The following is a 20005-nucleotide window of genomic DNA, read 5'->3' as shown; positions in this document are numbered from 1 at the left end:
ATACCAACCCTTATTTTGTTCTTTGTTCACTGTCTCCACCTTAGTGAGAGCTGTTGGTGAATGATATTTATTCAGGTTCGTGTCACTGATAGCTGCAGTTCCTGTCTGTGTATTTAGGTGAATTCCCAAGTGGAAGGTTCTAGGAGTGAGGGGTAGAAGGGTTTTTATCACACCTCCTCAGTTAATTTTGCTGAAAGTAGGGCTTGGCCTGTCTTCCACTCTGGTGTTTTTCCTCCTCATCCCTTTGCTTCTTAATCTATTGGTTTTAAGTTTTATTTTTCTTCCTACTGTTACCTGTTATTGAGTTCTCATCCTGATGTTCCTTGCTCTGCTATTTGCTGTTTGTACAGCTGCAAAGCGAGGCTGATGGATGTGAAAAAGCTTTTTTGTGGCTGGTCTCAGTGTAGCAGAGAGACAAAGCAGAAGGCATCAGATCTTATTAGCAGGTCTGATACTTTAAGACTGGTAATTCCTGATGTTAATTATAAAGCAAAATTTTTGAGGTGCAAGTAGATTTGCTGCTAGCTGTGGCTACTAAGTAAAAGGAGAAAAAAGGAGTCAGTAGGCAGGGCTGTTTGCATTGCTTTGGCTCTGAGAAGTAATAAACCAGGGGGGCACTTTGGGGGTTTGCACACGCCACTTCTGTGTCCCTACAGTTGGTTTGGGGGCAGGGGAAGGTTGGTCCAGAACAGAAGTGATGGAGAATAGAGCATTGCTTCTCTCTGCAGCAGGAGGAGGCCAGTTGTGCTTCTTTCTTGGTACATGAGGGGAAAGGCACAGCTGGACTGAAGAGAGAGGAATTTTAGATACTAAGTATGAAAGATAGAAAATCCCCATGTGAATGTCAGAAAACCAGTCAAGACTTCAATGAATCATTCTGTCCCCTGGCATTACCTTTGTTAGGGCTGGTGTTGATGTTGAATTGTAATGCAAGCATGGTGGCTATCTCTGTGGTCCATCTTTGAGTAGTGCCTGGGTCTCTGGGTTTTTACGCGGTGATTTCTTGCAACTTTTATAACTTCTTGTTTGATTCTGTGAGGTGCATATGAATAACAACTTCTGTGATTAGCAGAACTTCCCATTGTGCAGTGCAGACCTATGTACCCTAAATGGAGCTTTTGATACCTGAAAGTTCTGTCTGGAGCAGAACCGAGAAGGAACTGGGTGGAATCACAGCTCCTGCCCTTCAGGGATTAATGTGTGTGGTCAGGGTTGTTTTGTATTTTGAAGTGGACATGTGCATCGTGTTCTTGCAGTGATAGCCTGGACAAGGAACAGCTTAGATAAAAAGGCAACAGAGCACAGCTAATGAGAGGCAATGCAGATCTTTGCCTGGGTGATCTGAAGGGTTAACCTGTGATGGGAAGAGCCTTTTGCTAATCTTTTATTCTGTGTAGGCTGATAGAAAGTTATGGCTAGAAGGAGTATAAGAGACTGGATCGTCCATCTTCCTGTCCCCAAAGAAAACCTGGCAAACCCAGACAACTCCTGAAGGTGTTTGTCAGGCACATTGTTAATGATTTCCTGTAACAGACCCCAAACACCAGATTCTTTCTGTAACTCTAGTTGCCAGTCTGTTTGTTGTGCAGTTATAGCTTATTATTTGTATAAATGCAGTCTAATGCCCGGGTCCCTCATAAGCTGCAGTTTTAAAGAACAGATTCACAGTTTTCCAGGACAGTTCAGGTGTCAGTTTTTCTGTGGCACTGAGTGTGGTGGGTGTGTGTCAGAGCCCAATCCTTCCTGGCTTTCCACTCTCTGGGAGGGTTTTTGTTTCATGCTGGGTCCTTGCATGGCAGGCTCATGTGTTCTCACTGCAGTTCCACGGTGGTTTTTTAGAGGACCCTCAGTCCAGGAGGAATCATGGATCACTTGGTGAAGTCATTGATTTGCTGTAGCAGGACTTGAGCAACTTAGTTGCTTAAAACATGAGTTTGGGATTAACCTTTAATCCATATTCCCTGAACTGTGAAATCCTCTGGCATCTTGTGGTTTCCTGTGAAACTTTAATTTTTTTTCTTTGTTTTAAAGGGTCAGCCTTCTAATTCTGGGTTTCATGAACAGCGTTTTAATGGTATGTGCTATATGGAACTCCTAAGAAAGTTATTAGTAGTGTTTACCTGCCATTCAGATAATTTAGTAATACAGTTTTAAAAGTAATGTCAATTGGTAGTTACTTCATTACCTATAGCTAAACTAAATAACATCCAACTTCCTACTTAAATAAAATTAAAATTGCTTGGTCTAACATTATATTTAGCTTCTGTTCTGTTTATTGATTATTGTGCTTGAGAATTATCAGCCAGCTCAGGAGGTGGGAATATAGAAGTAGCTTTAGGTGACTGCTCTTTGAATATGCTCTGCTCTTTTGTCCTTTAACTGATTTTTCTTTGTCATATTTTGGTTTGTGTTACCCATTTGTCTTGTTTGTGTTGCCTTCTCTTTCATACATGACCTCTGTTGTGCTTCCTCATACCTTTCCCACTATAGGACCAGTTACTTGGGAGGCCCAGTAGAATTATTTGAAAGTCAGAGTGAGTAGAAAAATGGGATTAAGTGCCATTTCTAGTAGAACGCTGCTGAGTGTTCTGGGCTGGCTGCAAAACTGAGTTAATGTTGTCCCTTAGTATTTCTATGTTTGCTCTGTGTTAATATTTCTTTAGCAATGTAAATAAAAAGATTTTTTGGGGCTTAAAAGTAACTTATCCTCTTTTATACACTTTGAAAGAAAACAAATAATCCTGCTTCTAACACCTGCTGGGTTTGAGTTTGTGTACAAGTGGCATTTTCCCCTGTATATGTTAAACCTCTAAAACTTACTGCAGCTTGCTTTAATATAGGGAAGGTCAAAACTGCATTTGTGTTTTCTCTCTTTTGAATTTGTGGAATTATTGGATACACTTAAATTACTCTTCACTGTTTAAAATCAGTGATGTAAGAGTAGTCTGTTAATGAGATCTGGGAAAATCTTCATGAAATACTGGGAATCTTGCAAGAGGGGGATCAGAGACTTAAGCAGAAGCATCGTGCCACCTCAATTCTGGCAGTAAGCAGGTTGGAGGAAATGATTCAGGAATGCTGTAGGGCCCATCTTTGTCTTTCTGAGCAGCGATGGAATTGAATGTAGTTTTTCTATGAATGTTAAAATGGCAAAGATCAGGTTTTGTGGCATAGTACTGGCATAATAGGTGTTGAAGAGTGCTGGCAGTAGTTGAGTTGTTAGAAGGTGTGGGAGATGAGAAAACTACGCTCAGAGGGTTACATGGCTTTTTGCAGTTGGGTTGGATCCATATTTGCTGACTTCTGGTAGGACTATTAACATTGGGAGCTCAATATGAGGAGTTTCTGCTCAGGTGTTTGTTTTGCTGGGGAAGAGGGAAGCACAGGATCTCATCCAGACTGGACTGATGTAGCTGTGGCTGACACTGGCCACATTCCTGCCGTGTTCAGCCTCAGTGGAGCAGGGGAATGCTATTCAAAGCACCAGCCTTTGCTCCAGTCCACAGCAGGCACTGCACCAGCTCCTGTGCAAAGGGTAAAAACTGGGTTTCTGTATTTGAGGTCATTATATTTCTGTGTGTTGAATTTACGCTCTTAAGTGTTCGAGGTGCTTGCTCATCGAGTCTTGTACAAGATGTGAAGAACAAAATTGAAACAGGAGCAAAAGCTTTTTTTGGTGTGACCTGCATTTGAGTAGTGCTCAGGCCCAGCTTTCTTGTCTCTCTGAATTGGTAGATTCTTGTTTAAGATGAACCTTCGTAGGGCCCTGAAGAGAACTTTTTCCATGTTTATTTGGTTTTAAAATTAAAAAATGATGTTAGTTTTTGGAGAGTGGCATAGTTAAAAAACACCTGATTTCATAGGTAGAACTTTGTCACGTATTTGCTTTAAAGACTACTGCAATTCCTCATATTTTAGTTCAGCAAAGTTTTTAAAGTACATACTTAGCTTTAAATTTTATATTTTCATTAGATTTGCTAGGATTGCTCATGTGCTGAAAGTTTATATGCTTAAATACTGCTGAATCGTGAACTAAAAAAAAAAAAAAGATGAGATAGGAACTTTTTTGTTTTCCTGCAAAGAAGGAACATGTGTTGTCTTGCTGAAAGTAAATGGGCTTGCTAAGTCATACTGCTGAAATCTGGCAATTCCTACTTTCAATTTAATGGTGGCTACAAATTAGCCTTGATTGCTCTGACAGTTCTTGAATTGCTGTTATCATGTTTCATCTGGGTTCTCTTCTTGTTGAAACGTGATCTAAAGAAAATACTAATTCAGTTCATGTAAAATTTTGGATTTGAATTTTTTCCTCTGAGGAAAATGAGTTTCTGTAGAGTATTTGTTAGCTTTTAGTTGTGTGGTTGGGGTTTTTTTGTGGGCTTGGGGTTTGTGTTGGTTTTGTTTATTTGTTTGGGGTTTTTGGTTTTTTTGTACACCTACAGTTTATTTGGTCAAAGGGAATACAGCCTCTTCCTCTGCGGATTCTTAGTTAAACTGTTTTGTGTATGAACAAATACTGATCCAAACTGACTTGGTAGGATGTACTAACCTTGAGAATACGGGGAGAGGAGAGGAACCATCTTGTGTGCCTAGATTTTTTGGGGACTAGTTCTGGGTGGGCAGCTACCAGGTAATAACTTCAGATATAGAAGTACTTTGAGCTGTGGTACCCAGGTCGTTGAAGGATTTGTGGTGTGGGATAATCTATCTGCCCTGCCCTGGGATATGGAGTGTAGGGAGAAAGCACTGTTGTGGATGGTGCCCTTTTCTGGACACATTCTGACTGACTTGATGAGTATATCGTGGCTGATGTTGTTCTTAATGGACTTTCTCTCTGTTACTTTGTTTCTTGGCAGAATTAGTATGGTGTGTGTGTGGCTGTATTTAAATTCTGTCTGAGGAATAGTGCTGTTTACTTTGCACTGTTTCCTGTGAGCATGTTTCATAAGCGGTGGGGTTTAATGAAACCTGGATTCCAGTGGGCCTGTGTGTGTCCCTGTACCTCCTCTGCTGTGGTACCCTTGCCTGACACTGATTTAATAAGGCCATATCTTTCCTGTGTCCCTCTGCCTATCCACAATATGTGCTCTGGCATGGAAAAGCTGGGTGTCCTGCAGGGTCCCTGCAAAGGTTCAGTTACCCCAGCTCACCGCTTCCCTCCGCTGCCAGCTGGGAAACCACCCCCGGTGGGGACAGTGTGACACCCAGGTGTCCTGGTGGGCTGGCACCTGCTGAACAGTGCAAGCCACGTGGGGGTCTCCTGCCCTCTGAAGCTCAAGAATAATTTCCTTCCCTTGTGGAAGCTCTGGAAAGACATACACTGTCTGTTCCTGCTCTTGGCTTCTCTCAAGTTTGCTCGAAATTCTTTAGTGATTTTGTGAGGTGTGATTGACACTTTCACTCACTAGATTTCTTTAGGGAAAGGGTTAAAAATTCGGTGCTGCAGAGGTTTAAGTCACTTTAAGTCACTGTTGTACTAAAACACTGAAATCCTGCCTAAGGCTGTACAGAACACTCGAAGTCCTGAGCAAGGTTGTTAGTATGGAGGAGCAGTAGGCTTTAATTTTGAGCCGTGTTAGAGGTTTCTCAAGTACCAGTGGCTTTGGTTTTGTTTATACTGACTGCTCTTTGTGCCTGTGCTGTATTTTGCTTTTCCCTTTTGCCTCTTTACTTATTATCATAATATAACAGTTTCTTGGGGGGGCAGAAGCGCAAGACTGTTGCTTAGCTTGGTATTCTCACGATGAAAATAAACTGGTTTTCAGTCTGGAATGCTGCATTGCCTAATTCACAGTGTTCTTTCCACTTAGTTCCAAGTAGCAAGTTTTGTTTTCTCTTTGGTTTTAGTGGTGCCCGCGAATAGGGAAATACATTTTTTCTGTTTCAGTCTTAGGAATAAGTCAGCTTCACTTTTGAAGTGAAGCTCGAAGTCTTTATTTTCTAAGTCTTAAAAAATTATAGCCAGGATTCCCATTCAAGAAGCTCTGATGTTGTTGCTTTGGCTGAATGCCGTGTCTCTTCCCTGCCTTTGCTTTTTTATTTTTTGTAGTTATTTCTCTTTCTCTTTTCCATCCTTCCTGGCCCTGAGTTTGCCCTCCAGACAAAGAGCAGACAATGAATTGCAGTGAATGACACTTGTGAGCAAGGAAAAACTGGGTCAGTTCCAAGCTCGTGCAGGGTGTAGGTATAATAAATATAGAATCTTAGGATCATTTCAGTTGGAACAGACCTTTGAGACTATCTAGTCCAAGCATTAACCCAGCATTGCCAAGTCCACCAGTAAAATGTGTCCCAAAGTGCCACATCTACACCTCTTTTACATACCTCTAGAGATCGTGACTCCATTTCTCTGGGCAGCCTCTTCCAAGGCTTGACAGCCCTTTTGGTGAAGAAATTTTTCCTAATGTCCAATCTAAACCTCCTTTGATGTAATTTAAGGCAAATTTCTCTTGTTGCTTGTTACTTGGGAGAAGAGGCTGATCCCTACCTTGCTACCACCTGACTCCAGATAGTTGTAGAAGGTGGTAATGTCTCTCCTGGGCTCTGCTATCTGGGAAGTTTTTAACCGAGTGCGGAGGATACCCTCTGAACCATGAGCAGCCAGTTTATCCAGGAGAATGCTGTGGCAAGTGGTGTCAAAGATATACTAAAATCTACCAGGTGAATGACATCCACAGCCTTTCCCTGGACCACTAAGTGGGTCACCTTGTCCTAGGAGGAGATCAGGTTAGTCAAGCAGGACCTGCCTTTCATAAACCCACGCTGGCTGGGCCCGATCACCTGCTTGTCCTGTGCGTGCCGTTCGTGAAGGATGATCTGCTCCATAACCTTCCCTGGCACTGAGCTCAGACTGACCAGCCTGAAGTTCCCCAGATCCACCTTATGACCCTTCTTGTAGCTGCTGGCTGTCATACTTGCTGATTTCCAGTCAGCTGGGACCGAGTTAGCCAGGAGTGCTGGTAAATTAGAGAAAGTGGCTCAGTGAGCGCTTCCACCAGCTCCCTCAGTGTCCTTGGGTGGATCCTGTCCAGCCCTAGACTTGTGTGTGTCTGAGTGGCCACAGCAGGTCACTGAACATCTCCCCATGGATTATGGGGGTTTCATTCTGTTCCCTGTCCCTGTCTCCCAGCTCTGGGGAGTGGGTACCTGGAGAACAAATATGAGAGAGTGAGGGGAAGGAGACTGCTGCCATTCCTTACTGTGCTGTAAAATCTCTTGATGGATGTTGAGGTGATCTAGCATAACTTACTGTGACAGAACACTGAGTAATACTGAATGTTGATGAGTGTTATACATTAAGGATTTACAGTTTTCAGCTGGAATGCTGTCACAGTTTTAATTACTTCATGAAACAGCATGCTGAGGTCATGCAGAAAATGCCAATGCCTCTAACATGTATTGTTTATTTATTTTTGGAACTGATACATTCTTATTTAATGGGATTATAACTTCAGAATCTCTAATTTTCAGGAGCTGGAATTAGATTTGAGAACAGATGTAAGCTGTGTTCTGGCTATGAGCATATTGTGTGGCTTTTTCCCTCCCCCTCGACTGTGTTAGTAGGTGCTGTTGTGCTTTCATCCTCTCCTGCACATGCTTGGCCATGGTGAACCAAAGCTACGTGATCTAAGGGTACTTTCTAAGCATGTTTTCAGTGTCACGGGTGAATGGCCAAACATTTTATCTCCTGTGGAACTGGACATGAAAATGGAATCCTCTGTTTTTCTCTAGCTTTTATTTCTTCTGAAGATTTTTAATTATTCTATAGGCATTGAATTTGAAGGACAGTAAATGGAACCAGTTTTATTGAGAAACTTTAATAATAAACTATCCATAAAATGGATAACTGATGGTGACACATGAGCCTCACAAATAGTTTTCTTCTGTGGAAGAAGGTGGTGTTATAGTCTGCTTTCCTCCTACTGTGACTTAGTTGTAAAGTACTGTGTGTATTTATTTATTCTGCTACACTGAATGCAGCAGTGGGTGGTATAATGATAAACTCAGAAATACGTAATGGATGTCAGATCCACCAAGAGACACAAAGACCTGCTGGGAAATGAATGGTCAGTGAAAACTTCTCTGAGAACTGGAGCTGAGGGAAATACCATTTACGTATGGCTTCTCTCCCCTGAGAGCAGAGCCCCTTCTATGGGCTTGGGGGTACCTCAAAGACAGGTTAAAACCAAGAAAACCTGTTTGAAGACTGAGTCCAGAACATGCTCCAGTGCAGTTGGTCGTGAGCTCCTCTGTCCCTGAGAAGTGTTCAGTAACTGGTGTTGGCCCCTGCGAGCAGAGGCGGGGCAGGACTGCCCTGCTGCTTACAGGCTGGCAGATTTTCAGGAATTTTGTGAGAGATACACTGTACCTGCTCCAGTGAGCTTCACCTGTGCACTTGGGAGACATCCAAGTTAGGGAAACTGCTTTTTAAGTACGGAGGATTACCTTAAGGACAGTTTTTTTCATGTATCAGCTGAGGACTACATTATGATAACCATCGTGATATTGTTGTGTCGGAAGTATTGAGAGTATTTGAAAGTTTATGTTACTGCAGTAAATAGCAGTCTAGAGCAATATTGATTGTGTTATGCTTCCTCTTGAGCATAAATATTAGATATAGAGCTGTGTGTGTTTGTTTGATGGTGGTGGGTGTGGTGTTCCTTCTGTTGTTTTTGTTTCTGGTGCTTGTTTGCAGGCATTTGGTGAGCACTGGTGTTCAGCAGAATCCCCAGGAGTGAAGGACTTGGGGAGTTGGCTTCTTGCAGGCAGGGACTGGGATCCGATCATACTCATGCAGTGTAGCATGGCTTAGGTTATATAGAAACTGTGAATTAAGAAAAAAAATCAATTTTAGTAAACTTGTTCCTAAATGTGTTAAAATATGAAAGGATAGTGCAACATGTAGGTACAGGTCTTAAGTATGTAGGTTGACTATTATAAAACATAAGAAAGACCTGTTGGACAAGTTAAAATCTGAATAAGAAGAGTTACTGGTCTAAGCACTTGTAGTTAGTTTTTGTTAATGCTTAATCAGCTTTTGATGACTGTAATTGCCTCCTGAAATCTGAACAGAATATTCCTTCACAGGTTGGTTCATCCAATCCGGGACAATGAGTGACTTACACTGAGAAAGGAGGAAGTATTTTTGTCTTTTGTTTTCCTTTGGTCTGTAAATAAAAATGATGCCAGAGGATCTACCATGTCCAACCTTGAGAAATGTGATCAAAATAAGCAAAGTAAGTTTGATGTACACAAAAACCTGCCATTGGTCATTAAAAGCTTGCGTATAAAACAAAACCATGTACTTCAAGTACAGTACAAGCTTCTCTCTTCCAGTACATTAATTTCACAGTAATAGCTTATAATTGAAATAACATTAAATGCTGGGTGTACATTTAATCAAATCTCAATTTCCATACAAATGAAGCTCAGCAGACAAGAACAATTAGTGTAGCAAATAAAAAAATGACATTTCTTTGTATTAAAATCTGAAATAGATTCAAATTTATATTTGCTGTGTAAACATTAACATCTAGCACATCTGTAGCCTTAGCTACTAAAAGACTATCTTGATGTATCAGACTGTATTAGCTGGTGAATCCTTTAACGAAGAAAATTTCAGTATTTGCAGCCAGAAGAGCCCAAATTTTTGTTATCAGTGACTGTAGTCGCTAAGTTTAATTTCTGTATCAAAGCAGTTGAATCAAGAGGTATATTTAGAAGGCTTTAGTTTCAGCCTCTAATTCTCTGAATTTGTGAATTGCTGTGATATCAAGGTTTTTGTGCTGCTGGAGGTTTGTTTATATGTTAAAGCTAGGGACATAGGGGAGGGGAATGTTCTGTTTGCCAGGGATACATTTCTGCTTAGGATCTAGTGCTCCTTTTTCCACAATTAATCTTCAGTGTCTTGAAAATATAAGGTTGAGATTTAGATTTGGAGAACTTTAATGTGTTCACTTAATGCTTTAGAGTAGATGCTTATTACATGTGCCCAAAACAGAGCCTGTGTCATTTTTATTGGATGTAACATTTCTTCCAGCTGAATTTCTTTTGTAACTCTGTTTTCAATTGAAGGAGTATAGATAATCCTGCTAAGAGAGTATCGAAGTTTTCTCATTTACCCAGCAGCTTATCTTTGCAGGAAGTGTGTACAGCTGCTGGCTTTTGCCCATTGCCACGAGCTCTTTCCAGCCCTGCTCCTTCTCTCACCCCAGAGTGTGTGACCTGTACCAGCCTTTTGTGCCCCAGAGCTGCCACCCTGGTCCTCACCTGAGGCTTTTCTTATGCTGTGGGGGTGAAGGTCCCAACTTTTTAAATGTTTCTATTAGAACAAATATTTAAAATGGTAGACACGTGAGTAGATGTTCTGTCTTTGGTGGCAGACAACTATTATGATGCCCCAATTCCACATTAATGCATACAGGATTTGTACAGCTGTATTCCTGCTGAATTAGCTGGAGCATGCAATCTTTCTGGTTGCAAGGGGACTAACCAGACCTGATCTGACTTAATGTGGGCAGACAGTAGCTAATTTGATCTAAAGCTTGCTGTTTCAAAGCCAACTGATCACATTCATTTAGGAAACTGAACCAGCAAGGTGAACTTGTTTTGAATCAACACTTTGTCTCATGTGTCTGTTACAGCCTTGCTCTGGTATTGGAAGCTCTAGGATGTGATGTACTGTGTTGAAGAAGTAGTTTCACATACTGCATATGGATCCTCCCTGCCTTTCTTTCAAATAAAACAATTGTTTTGAATAACCATTCATCTCTTATGTCTTGCATAAAAAAGGGGGAAAATTAATAAAAAATTAGTTGCAGTTTAGATGTGAGCAGGAGGTGTCTTAGTCCAAATGAGCCTCAAAAGTCTTGAAAAATGATGCAGAAAATACAGGTTTCAGGTAGTGTAATGCTCAGGGCAGCTCATTGACCAGTTACATCTGCTGCAGGAAGGATGCACTGCAGCTTCTTAGCACTTGGGCTCCAGGAGGAAAATGTTCTCAATTACACAGAGGGAGTATATGAGATTGTTAAACCTGAAAGGGCTTCCTGGATCATTTTATAGTGGCCAAAATGTTTGTTTTGTGAAACACATGAAGCTGGCTGGAAATTAGAGGGAGCAGGTGTGCGTGTGTGTTTTATTCATCTATCATGAAGTCCTTCCTGTGGATAATGCTTCTAGTAAATGGGGTTTTTTTTTGGTGTACTTAGCAGAAAATCAGGAAATTATCCTGCTGTAAAGAAAATTCAAAAAGCTAGTTGACCCCTGTGTTGAAATACACGATGAGTTCTGTGAAACAGCTGGCATTCAACATGCAGTGGGCAAAATCTTCAGAACAAAAGCTCTCTGTGAGCATGTAAGCAACCACCTTGAAAGATTAGATTTTTCCTATATGAAACCTCAGTTTTCCTGTTAGTCAAAAATCTTGTTGGTTTTGCTGCTGGCTAACTTAGAAAAATATGTGACAGCTAATGCAGATGAAGGCCTCTTGTTTGTATGGCACTGTCTAAATTGATTTATAATCTTGTCATTGCTGGTTTGATGAAGTAAATTTCCAGCTGTTTTGTAAGTTTTCTTTTAAATTTCAAATTACAGGTCCACAACTAGCCTTGGTAAGACTTCTTTCAGATGAGTGACTTGTGGCCAGGTTGTATTATCTAATAACATGTCCCAGCAAGTTGGTATTGTTTTTCCTTTTGGCCTTCACTTGACAGTAGGTTTTATCTTGGGTTCTATATTTAGCTTGTAGGATTGATGGTCTGAATCTGATTTCATTTTTTCTGCTCTTTTTGTATCAAGTTAAGGAGCGTCTTGTTTTCTGTACCCAATTTATAGCAGAGAAACAGGTGAAATATTACCAGGGAACATATACACTGTTATTTCTTAATATTTCTGACAGACATTTGTTCAGGTACAGGTGTGCTGGTGAAAAGCATAGAGCCAGCAGTCAGGACAGCTGACTTCCTACAGGTTCATCTTGTCTGTAGCCTTTGGTAAACTCTCGAATTTTTCTGTACTTCATTGTAACCATGGCAGGAGGATGCACTGGTTGGTGAGATTGTTGAGGGTTAATGTTGTAGAAGTGCTTTGAGATAATCTCTCCATTTCACTATCATGACACCTCACTGCCTCAAGTGTTTTCGTGTTCTCACACTGCCTGAATTTCGTGATGTTTTGCAAGTTTATACTCTGTATAGTGCAAAAACTACAATTGTTGCTGTTTTCAGTGTTTTTGTTGTCTCCTTTCTTACCAGAAAATGCCAGATGAATTTAATTGCTCTGCAATAAGATTTCAGTGTACTGAATTTCATCCTGTAGCATAGCAAAGGCTGCATTTAAAACAAAAAGAAGCCTTTTATGTTAGAATCACGCTTGTGAATCATAATACTGCTGATGTCACTCGTCACATTGTACGTGAACACTGGGGGAGGTTACATTTCCACATTGTCACTTTGAGGCAATTGTTGATGCCCTTGGCTTAATGTTGTGTTGTGCTTCTGCTCCAACAGCTGCTTGCTCTTAGCTGAACTTGTGCCATTATGTATTTACTAATGATTTTGAAAATATGGAATGTTTCTGCATTTAACAGCTGGTGGAAAGTATGGCTTTAGTGCTGTGAGGAGGTGATAGTTTAAGGTACTGTCTTCTTCCTTTCTTGCTGTGAGTTACCATCAACAGCTGAGAACTGTGAGAGATATCTGGCTTTAAGGACAGAAATGGACTGATCTTTTTGAAGCCTTTACTATTCTTCAAAAGAACTGAAAATATATGGGTGAAGAAACAGTTTTTGTTTACCACACTGCTGGAAAGTACAAAGTCTGACCGTGTGTTAAGTGATTACTTGCATTCCAGGAAAGATGGATGGTCACATAATATTGTACTGTTTGGTACTGCTCATACATCTTCCTAACTCTTGTCCTGCTGCTGGCAGCGTGACTTGCCTTTTCTGTGGTAGAGATGGGCTTGAGATGTTTTCATTTATCAGCTGTTTTAACTTAAAATTAGGCTACTGATAGGAAATATTTCACAGAGTTCTGGAGACCAGCACATGCCTTGTGATTCCTTGCCTCTCCCAAATATTTCCTTTCCTCAGCTAAGTATCTTACAGCTTTGTATAGACCTCCATCTGTTTTTATGTCTGTATCCTACTGCTGATGGCTCTGGGTTGGGATGGCTCAGTAGGGCTTATTGACAGAGATTTTAATTTCACAGTATTTCTTTGTGTCACATTTCCCCCCTCCGCAGCCGAATTGCGTAGCTGTTCATGTTCCTTAGTCTGAAATAATTAGTGCATCTGACAGCATGATCTCCACTGGGAACAATGGTACAGCTGGTCTGAAAGGTGTTTTAATAGAAATGTTTTGTACTCTACCATGTATCCACATTCTTCAGAGAGGAGTGTCTCTAATGCACAGGAAGTAATGACATTACAACATGTAGCTGGCATTTTTTTAATGCCCATAATACTGAGATGGAGTCATCCTTTTAGCTGAGCCAGTCCTATGTAATTGTACATAAAATAGTAATAGCATGTATGAAATTGCAGACAGGCCAAAGTATTCGTGACTGTTTTTCTCATGTGCAGGTTGGCATTCCTGGTGGATGCTGCCTGTGAAGCCAGAAGGCTGCAGAATAACTGTTCACAGCCTGTGCGTGTGAATTCCACTGAGATCAAGCAGTAAAAGAAAAAAATCAAGTTTATTTTCAAGTATTGAATTTTGTCATAACTACAGGTGGATGCAGTGGAAAGCAGGAGCTGGGCTGTGAATAGTCTTTGATGTGTTAAAAGATCTACCACAGGCCCCGGTGTAAATTCTGAAACTGTAGTAGCAAGACTTTCTAAGGAACCTCCCACTGTGTCCTGACCTTGTGCAGAAGTGGGGAAAGAAGCTGCAATGATTTACCAAATGCTGCTTTTCTGTGGGCTTGAAATCTGAATGCCTTTATTTCAGCTTGAGGTTTTGTATTTGATTGATTTGGTGGCTTGTGTGTTGTTGGGTTTTTTCCTCTAAGTTAGAAGGAGATTTAATTAACTCATAGAGATTAGATTTGAAATTATTTAGCTTAAAGATAGATTTAAAATTTTCTCTCTTGCTGTATTGGGCAAGAGAAGCTTTTCCTCCATTTCTTACCCTTCCTCCCCACACTCCCCCAACTGTTTTATGCCCTTTTCACTCCAGGCTAAATGAATGACTTCCTATTTTATTCTGAGAGAGAAGTCATTATGACTTGGAACTGCATCTTTTTTTTCCCGTTTCCCCTGTGCTCATTCTCTGTTAGCTGTTTGGGCTCAGTAAAGCTCTAAATGGGTGAGAACACTCGAGTGCTGTCAGGTCTGTTGTTGCCGTCAATAGTCTGGCAGGTCCGTGTGAGTTCTTAGCATCTTGTGACCTGAATGTTTGCTCTGAGTAGGTGGTTGCTAAGAGGATGTGCCTGCTTTTATTTTTCTAGAAGAGCAGGTCTGTGCTTTATAGAGGAACCAGTAGTAGGACTGGATTTTAGTCTAACGTGGAATTAGAAGCCTGTTATCAATATGTTATACCAATTGCTAGGTGTACGTGTACAGCTTTTATTGAGAGTGCCTGATGACTGGGGTTATTATGCCCAGTCATGTTGTTTGAACACTTAAAAGTGACCTCTGTCTTGATTTAGCTTAGACATGTGTTTCAAGAAGTAACAACAGCAATTACAGTCTGTTCTTACATTTTAAGCTGTGGATGAGAGAATGCATACCTGTATTTTAAATTCTCTTTTAGTGATTTCCTTCTGCAAGACAGTTACCTACTGGATCCGTTCAAAATCAGTGTGTTTTAGATATAAACATCTTTTTTCTTGTTTAAAAAAGTGCTCATTCTTTAGACATAAATTACCTGGGATTAGTGGAGCTCACTGAGAGGAAAATGTGCTAAATTGCTCAAAAATAGTTGGAAAATTGACAGCCACTGTCAAGAAGAAAGATGGACAGTGATGGTCAAGTGCAAAAGTGAACCTGTGGATGGTGTTGGCACTGGCAGACCGGCTGTGAACAAGCTTAGAATTGTTCACTTTTTTAGACAGACCTTTTTCTTCCCTGCAAAATGTTTTGAGGGACATAAAATGAAGCTGAGTTATTAGGTTCTGGCATTTGATAGATAGAAGTGAAAAAAAAAAAAAGGTTTTAAAAAAGCTGTACTTTTTATAATGCTAATTAGGTGTGACAGTGCAATGATAGCAAGTAGGCAGTGAACTCACCGAAACAGGAGCTACATGTTTGCAGATAGTGACAGTTTCTAGTAAAGGATATGTTCACATAGAGAAATTCTACAAAAGAGCTGAAACTAGAAAGTGAAAACAGGTTCATAGATATAGATACTGTTTTGCAAGTAGGTCTGTGAAATGTCTGTAAATCAGACTGGACATTTGTGCGAGTCTAGTGGGTTCTGGCATACACAGTGATTAGAATGGAAATAGGATTCTGACTGAGGCTGTTGCATAATGTAGCACTTAACTATCGAAACATATTTTTGTTGAACTTCAGCTCAGAGAAAATTGAGCAAGCCCTCCTCAGTGCCCCACAAGAAGTAAATGGGTAATGCTGTGGTAATAGCTGCTCACAGGCTGTCTTTATCAGGAAGATTTTACTGTGGATGTCTTGAGAGAATTATTTCCCATACCCTTCTGTCTGTTAAAACCACAAACATGCTGTTTAGGACATGAAGTGATCCGAAGGAGTTTTTAACCGGCCGAATTAACCAGAGATTTTTTTTTTTTACCGTTACGCTTCAGTGCTCCATTACACCACAGATGATTAATATACGTATAAATTTGCAAGAAGAAATAACATTTCAAACAAAGCACAATTTTTTTTTTTGTTTTTTATTTTCTTCTTTGCCAGAGCTCCGCTGCACCCCGGGGCAGTTTGCGTGTCGGAGTGGTACCATTCAGTGCATCCCTTCCAACTGGCAGTGTGATGGATGGCCCACCTGCGAGGACGAGAGCGATGAGGTTGACTGTCCAGGCAAGTGAATCGAAGAGAGTGCCCAGCCCTGTGCTGGCTTACTTTGCAGCAGTACTATGACTCTTTCAGGTTGTTTGGTTGGTTTTATTTGAAATTGGTGATTGTTTGGTAGAACTGTAGCTGTTATTAACAAAGGTTGAGTTGGTTTCTCTTCATTTTGAGCAGCTAATGCCACAAACAGTTTTTTGCTTGTCTGAATTATCTTTCCATTCTTACGGTTAGAGCAAGTATCCTGAAGGTGAGGAGAGTTTGTGGTCTAAAAAGAGACTGTCCTGACAAGGAGAAAATATTGCAATTAAACTGAAATGACACATAAGCCTGTGGTTAAATTTAGAATTACTGATTTGGTTGTATATCACTCAGACAGTGCTGGGTGACGTTGCTGGACTTGGGGTAGAGAGCTTGTTTTATTGCTCCCTGTTCTGATTATGCTTCTTGTGCTTAAGTGGAGAACTTTGTTCTGCCAGACAAGCTGGTGTATTTGCACTTCATAAGCTTCTATGACCATATGCCTTGAGGAGCCTGTCACCAGCAGTGGGTCTCTGCTAATGCTGCTGGATACTGAGCTGTGCTTAAAAATAAGCAAAGAGACATTGTGACTGTGCAATCACAATTTTGAACATTTTCAGTTGTTTAGTTTTTCTTGAAAAACAGGCTAGTGCAGGTCTTTCTGTGTGTCTTAAAAGCAAAGTGGCCTGTAATTTTTTTTCTGTTAAGAACAATGAAACAGGTATTTGAAAGCATAAATTCAACTGTGGCACAATTCAAAACGTTTTTTCTTTACAGCATGACTAAATTACGTTCAGAAACTGTTTTAAGAAGTTCTTTGCCAGTGAACTACTTAATTTTCTTGGCAGAGAATCACATGAACTCTGTGGCATTGCCGTAACAGCCTTCAGTCTGTCATCATTCTGAGTTCTCAGCTATTTTAGAGGTGCTACAAAATTGTAACATTGATCTTTTATAGCAACAAACTCTTTTAATATTCATATTAGCTAAAGGAATTAGATTTATTTCTCTAACACTCAAACTTTGAAACTGTGCTGGAGTTAGCCATCTCCCTAGTGTGTACTACGGAAAAATAATTAAAAGAACGTCAGTGCTCTTGTAAGAAAACTTTTTGTTAGTCTGTGTGTGTGAATGTGCAGCAGAGGGGAAAAACATTCGGTAGTTTCTTTTGACACTGAAAATTAAGCTGTGCCATTGATATTCTTTTTAAGGATATTCTTTAGAAGGTGGATGTCCTAAAGAAAATTGCTTTTATAGCTGTGCTGTTGTTCTTCCTTTTTAGCTAACTTGGGCCAAATGTGAAAATGCTATGGACCTAATAAAATTCTGGAATATAATGGAATTCAGTGGCTAAGGGAAGGCAGAGTCGTTTGGATTTACTCAAAAAGCTCTGAAGACTTTGCTTGTGGGAACATTTGAACTTCCACATTAGTAGAAAACTATTTTTATCTTCTACTGCTCCTGATGTATTAGTCAGCAACTTCAGTTGTTGCCTGGAGTATTCACCAGGATGGTGTTAGCTAAGGACTGGAGTTCCAAAGAATGTTTGGTGTATGGATAGGAGGAGGATTTTATGGGAGTTACATTTCTCAATACACAGGTTCTGGTGTTGTGTTTGGGGTGCAGGTTTCGCTGGATTGTCCAGCCTGACATGATGAGAAGAACTTGAAGGTTTAACAAATGAAATGTGGGAGAGACTTGATTCACCACTATGTCTGTGTGCAGGAGGAGAAGAATAACATCTGTAGATACCAGAGGGGAAAATGTTGGACAGCAGAGAGAAGGAAAGTATTCCACTTGATGAGAGAAGTAATTAGATAAGTAATTGGTGAAAAGGCTGTGCTCAGTAAAACAGTCAGAAAGCAGGTGTGGTGTTTGTGAAAGAACTGAGATATTTGCACAGTAACCGAGGAGTGCAGCCAGCAAACCAGAGGAACAAGAACTACTGGTGTAGGATGTGAAAACTATTCTGCTTGTAACAAAAAACTTGGTGGGATTACATCCTGACCTGCAAAGGGTGTTGAAGGGCAGGTGTTATTCAGAGCTGTCAAGAATAAGGAGAGGTTGGTGTGCATGGGGTTGCTGTGCTGGAGCATAAAGAGAAGTAGCACCAGTGAAAGTAAACCTGAGGACAGAATCACTTTGGAAGAGCACAGCGTGCCTGTGTTGAGGGAAGTGGTACATACGTGACGAGTCACAGGAGACTGTCTTGGGACACTGATTGGGGAGCTAATGCTACTAATAATAGTAACAGAGTCATACTCAGGAGTGGCAACTTTCTTCTTTGGCCACTGAATTAACAAGAAATGATGCAGCTTTAAATTTAGAAAATACCTTTGGATTAGATGAGCAGTTGTGTGATGATTCAGCTTAATGTAAATACTTTAATTAAAAAGTTCTTCCCTTCAATAAAGGCAGGCTGAACACTAAAAGAGCTACTTAGTGAAGCCACCTGGACTTGTGAAACTTGGAGAATTACAATATCTTTAAATTAAAAGGCATGGAAACTCTCTGAAGCATGAAAAGAAAGCATGCAAGAAAGGGCCCTGAATCTAGTTGGGAAGCTTGTTAATCTTCAGCCTTTGAGCCACACTAATGGGACACTCCAACATGAGCAACTAGGAAGGGTCAATGGCAGTGAATTATGGTTTTGTGGTGGTGTTAAAAGTGTATTTCAATGGCTACTTAGTCATGTTGGTGTTTCAAAAGGTTTATTACAAAGCCATTGAAAGTTGTTTGCCGCTGTCGGTTCACCTTTTTTAGGTCTAATTTCATTTGTGTTAGTAACAAAGGTCCTATTAAAAAAAGAGGATCCATAATTAATAAATTAGTTTGGTAATCATGTATTGGCTGAAGTAGAAAAAACATTCCAAATTGTAAAACTTTTTGTTTGAATTTCTTCTGGCAATTTTTTCAGAACACAATTAAGACATTTAATTCATTGACAATCTGAATAAGTACATGAGATGCCTATTTTTTGATATATTTCTCTGAAGATTGTCATTAAAGCTTTTTTATTCTTACTGTCTCTTATCACAATGACCATTTTCCGTTAAAACATGGAATTCCTTTCAGTCCCAAATTTCTCATATGCAAAGTGCTGTTCCCCCTGCCCTTCCCACTAGGCACCCATGTGTCAGTGGAATCTGCAGCAGTGACTACCCTCAATTCATCTCTCTGATAGAATAAAACCAGTGGCTGCTTGCTCTTGTGAGCAATACTAAAAATTGCTGGGAGGGTTTATTATGTAGCATGTGCCTGTGACTCGCTTCTGCATAAGCAGTGAAGCTTCAAGAAATTTGTGGACTCTTCCATGTCAACAGTAATTGATCTAAATATAGTTTATCCCAAAGTGATGTTTTCTATGAAATGGTAGAAAAAGGCATTAGTATCTTAAACAAGGACTTTTACATGTGGGAATTTATTGTTTCTGATCACTTTCTTTCATGTTTCTACACAAGCAATCAAAGTAGAAATGAAACTTTTTCACCTTTATAAAAGTTCTGTATTTAAACCTGTAAGAGGGAAGGGATCTGCAGTTTACCTTTTACTGCTTATTGGATTTCCAGCTTTGCTTCTACCAGAATATCAGATCAGCTTCTGCAGATATCCTACCTTCTTTGCAGGCCTTCTGGTCTAACTCATTTTCAGGAGGCCAAGCAGAGCAGCATTTAGCATAACTCTGGCTGTTTCCCAAACTGCAGGCTTGATGATGTTTTTTTTCTGTTGCCTCTGAATGAAAACAGATGTCTTAAATTCTAGTGCCCTTCATAAATCCTATCCCTATCAGTTTTACATCTTTCCCTTCTGATGAAGCAGCAGCTGCAGCAACATGTTTTGAAGTGATCAAAAACAACTTTGTGTTTTGTTTCACCAAGGATATTTTGTATGGTTGAAGTGACTCTTGACATTTATGCCCATTTTAGTACATCTCCTTTTTAAAAGCTAGGTATTAATGATAAAAACCTCTGAGCATTTCCACACCTTTCCTGAGCTCTT

At 40.3% G+C, this 20005-nt stretch overlaps 1 protein-coding gene across 2 annotated transcripts in view; it reads left to right on the top strand.

Moving 5' to 3' along the window:
* Positions 1-20005, top strand: part of DGCR2 (DiGeorge syndrome critical region gene 2) — a 42689-nt gene that overhangs the window by 4502 nt on the left and 18182 nt on the right. For both annotated transcript variants that reach the window (XM_066331366.1, XM_066331365.1), the window contains exon 2: positions 15875-15997. In XM_066331366.1, the coding sequence (XP_066187463.1) occupies positions 15875-15997 (123 nt within the window). The remainder of the gene's footprint in view (positions 1-15874; positions 15998-20005) is intronic.

Source organism: Sylvia atricapilla, chromosome 17 (genome assembly GCF_009819655.1).
Source record: "Sylvia atricapilla isolate bSylAtr1 chromosome 17, bSylAtr1.pri, whole genome shotgun sequence".
Classification (NCBI taxonomy): domain Eukaryota; kingdom Metazoa; phylum Chordata; class Aves; order Passeriformes; family Sylviidae; genus Sylvia; species Sylvia atricapilla.
Note: the sequence above shows the minus strand (reverse complement) of the source record. Positions and strands in the feature narration are given on the sequence as shown.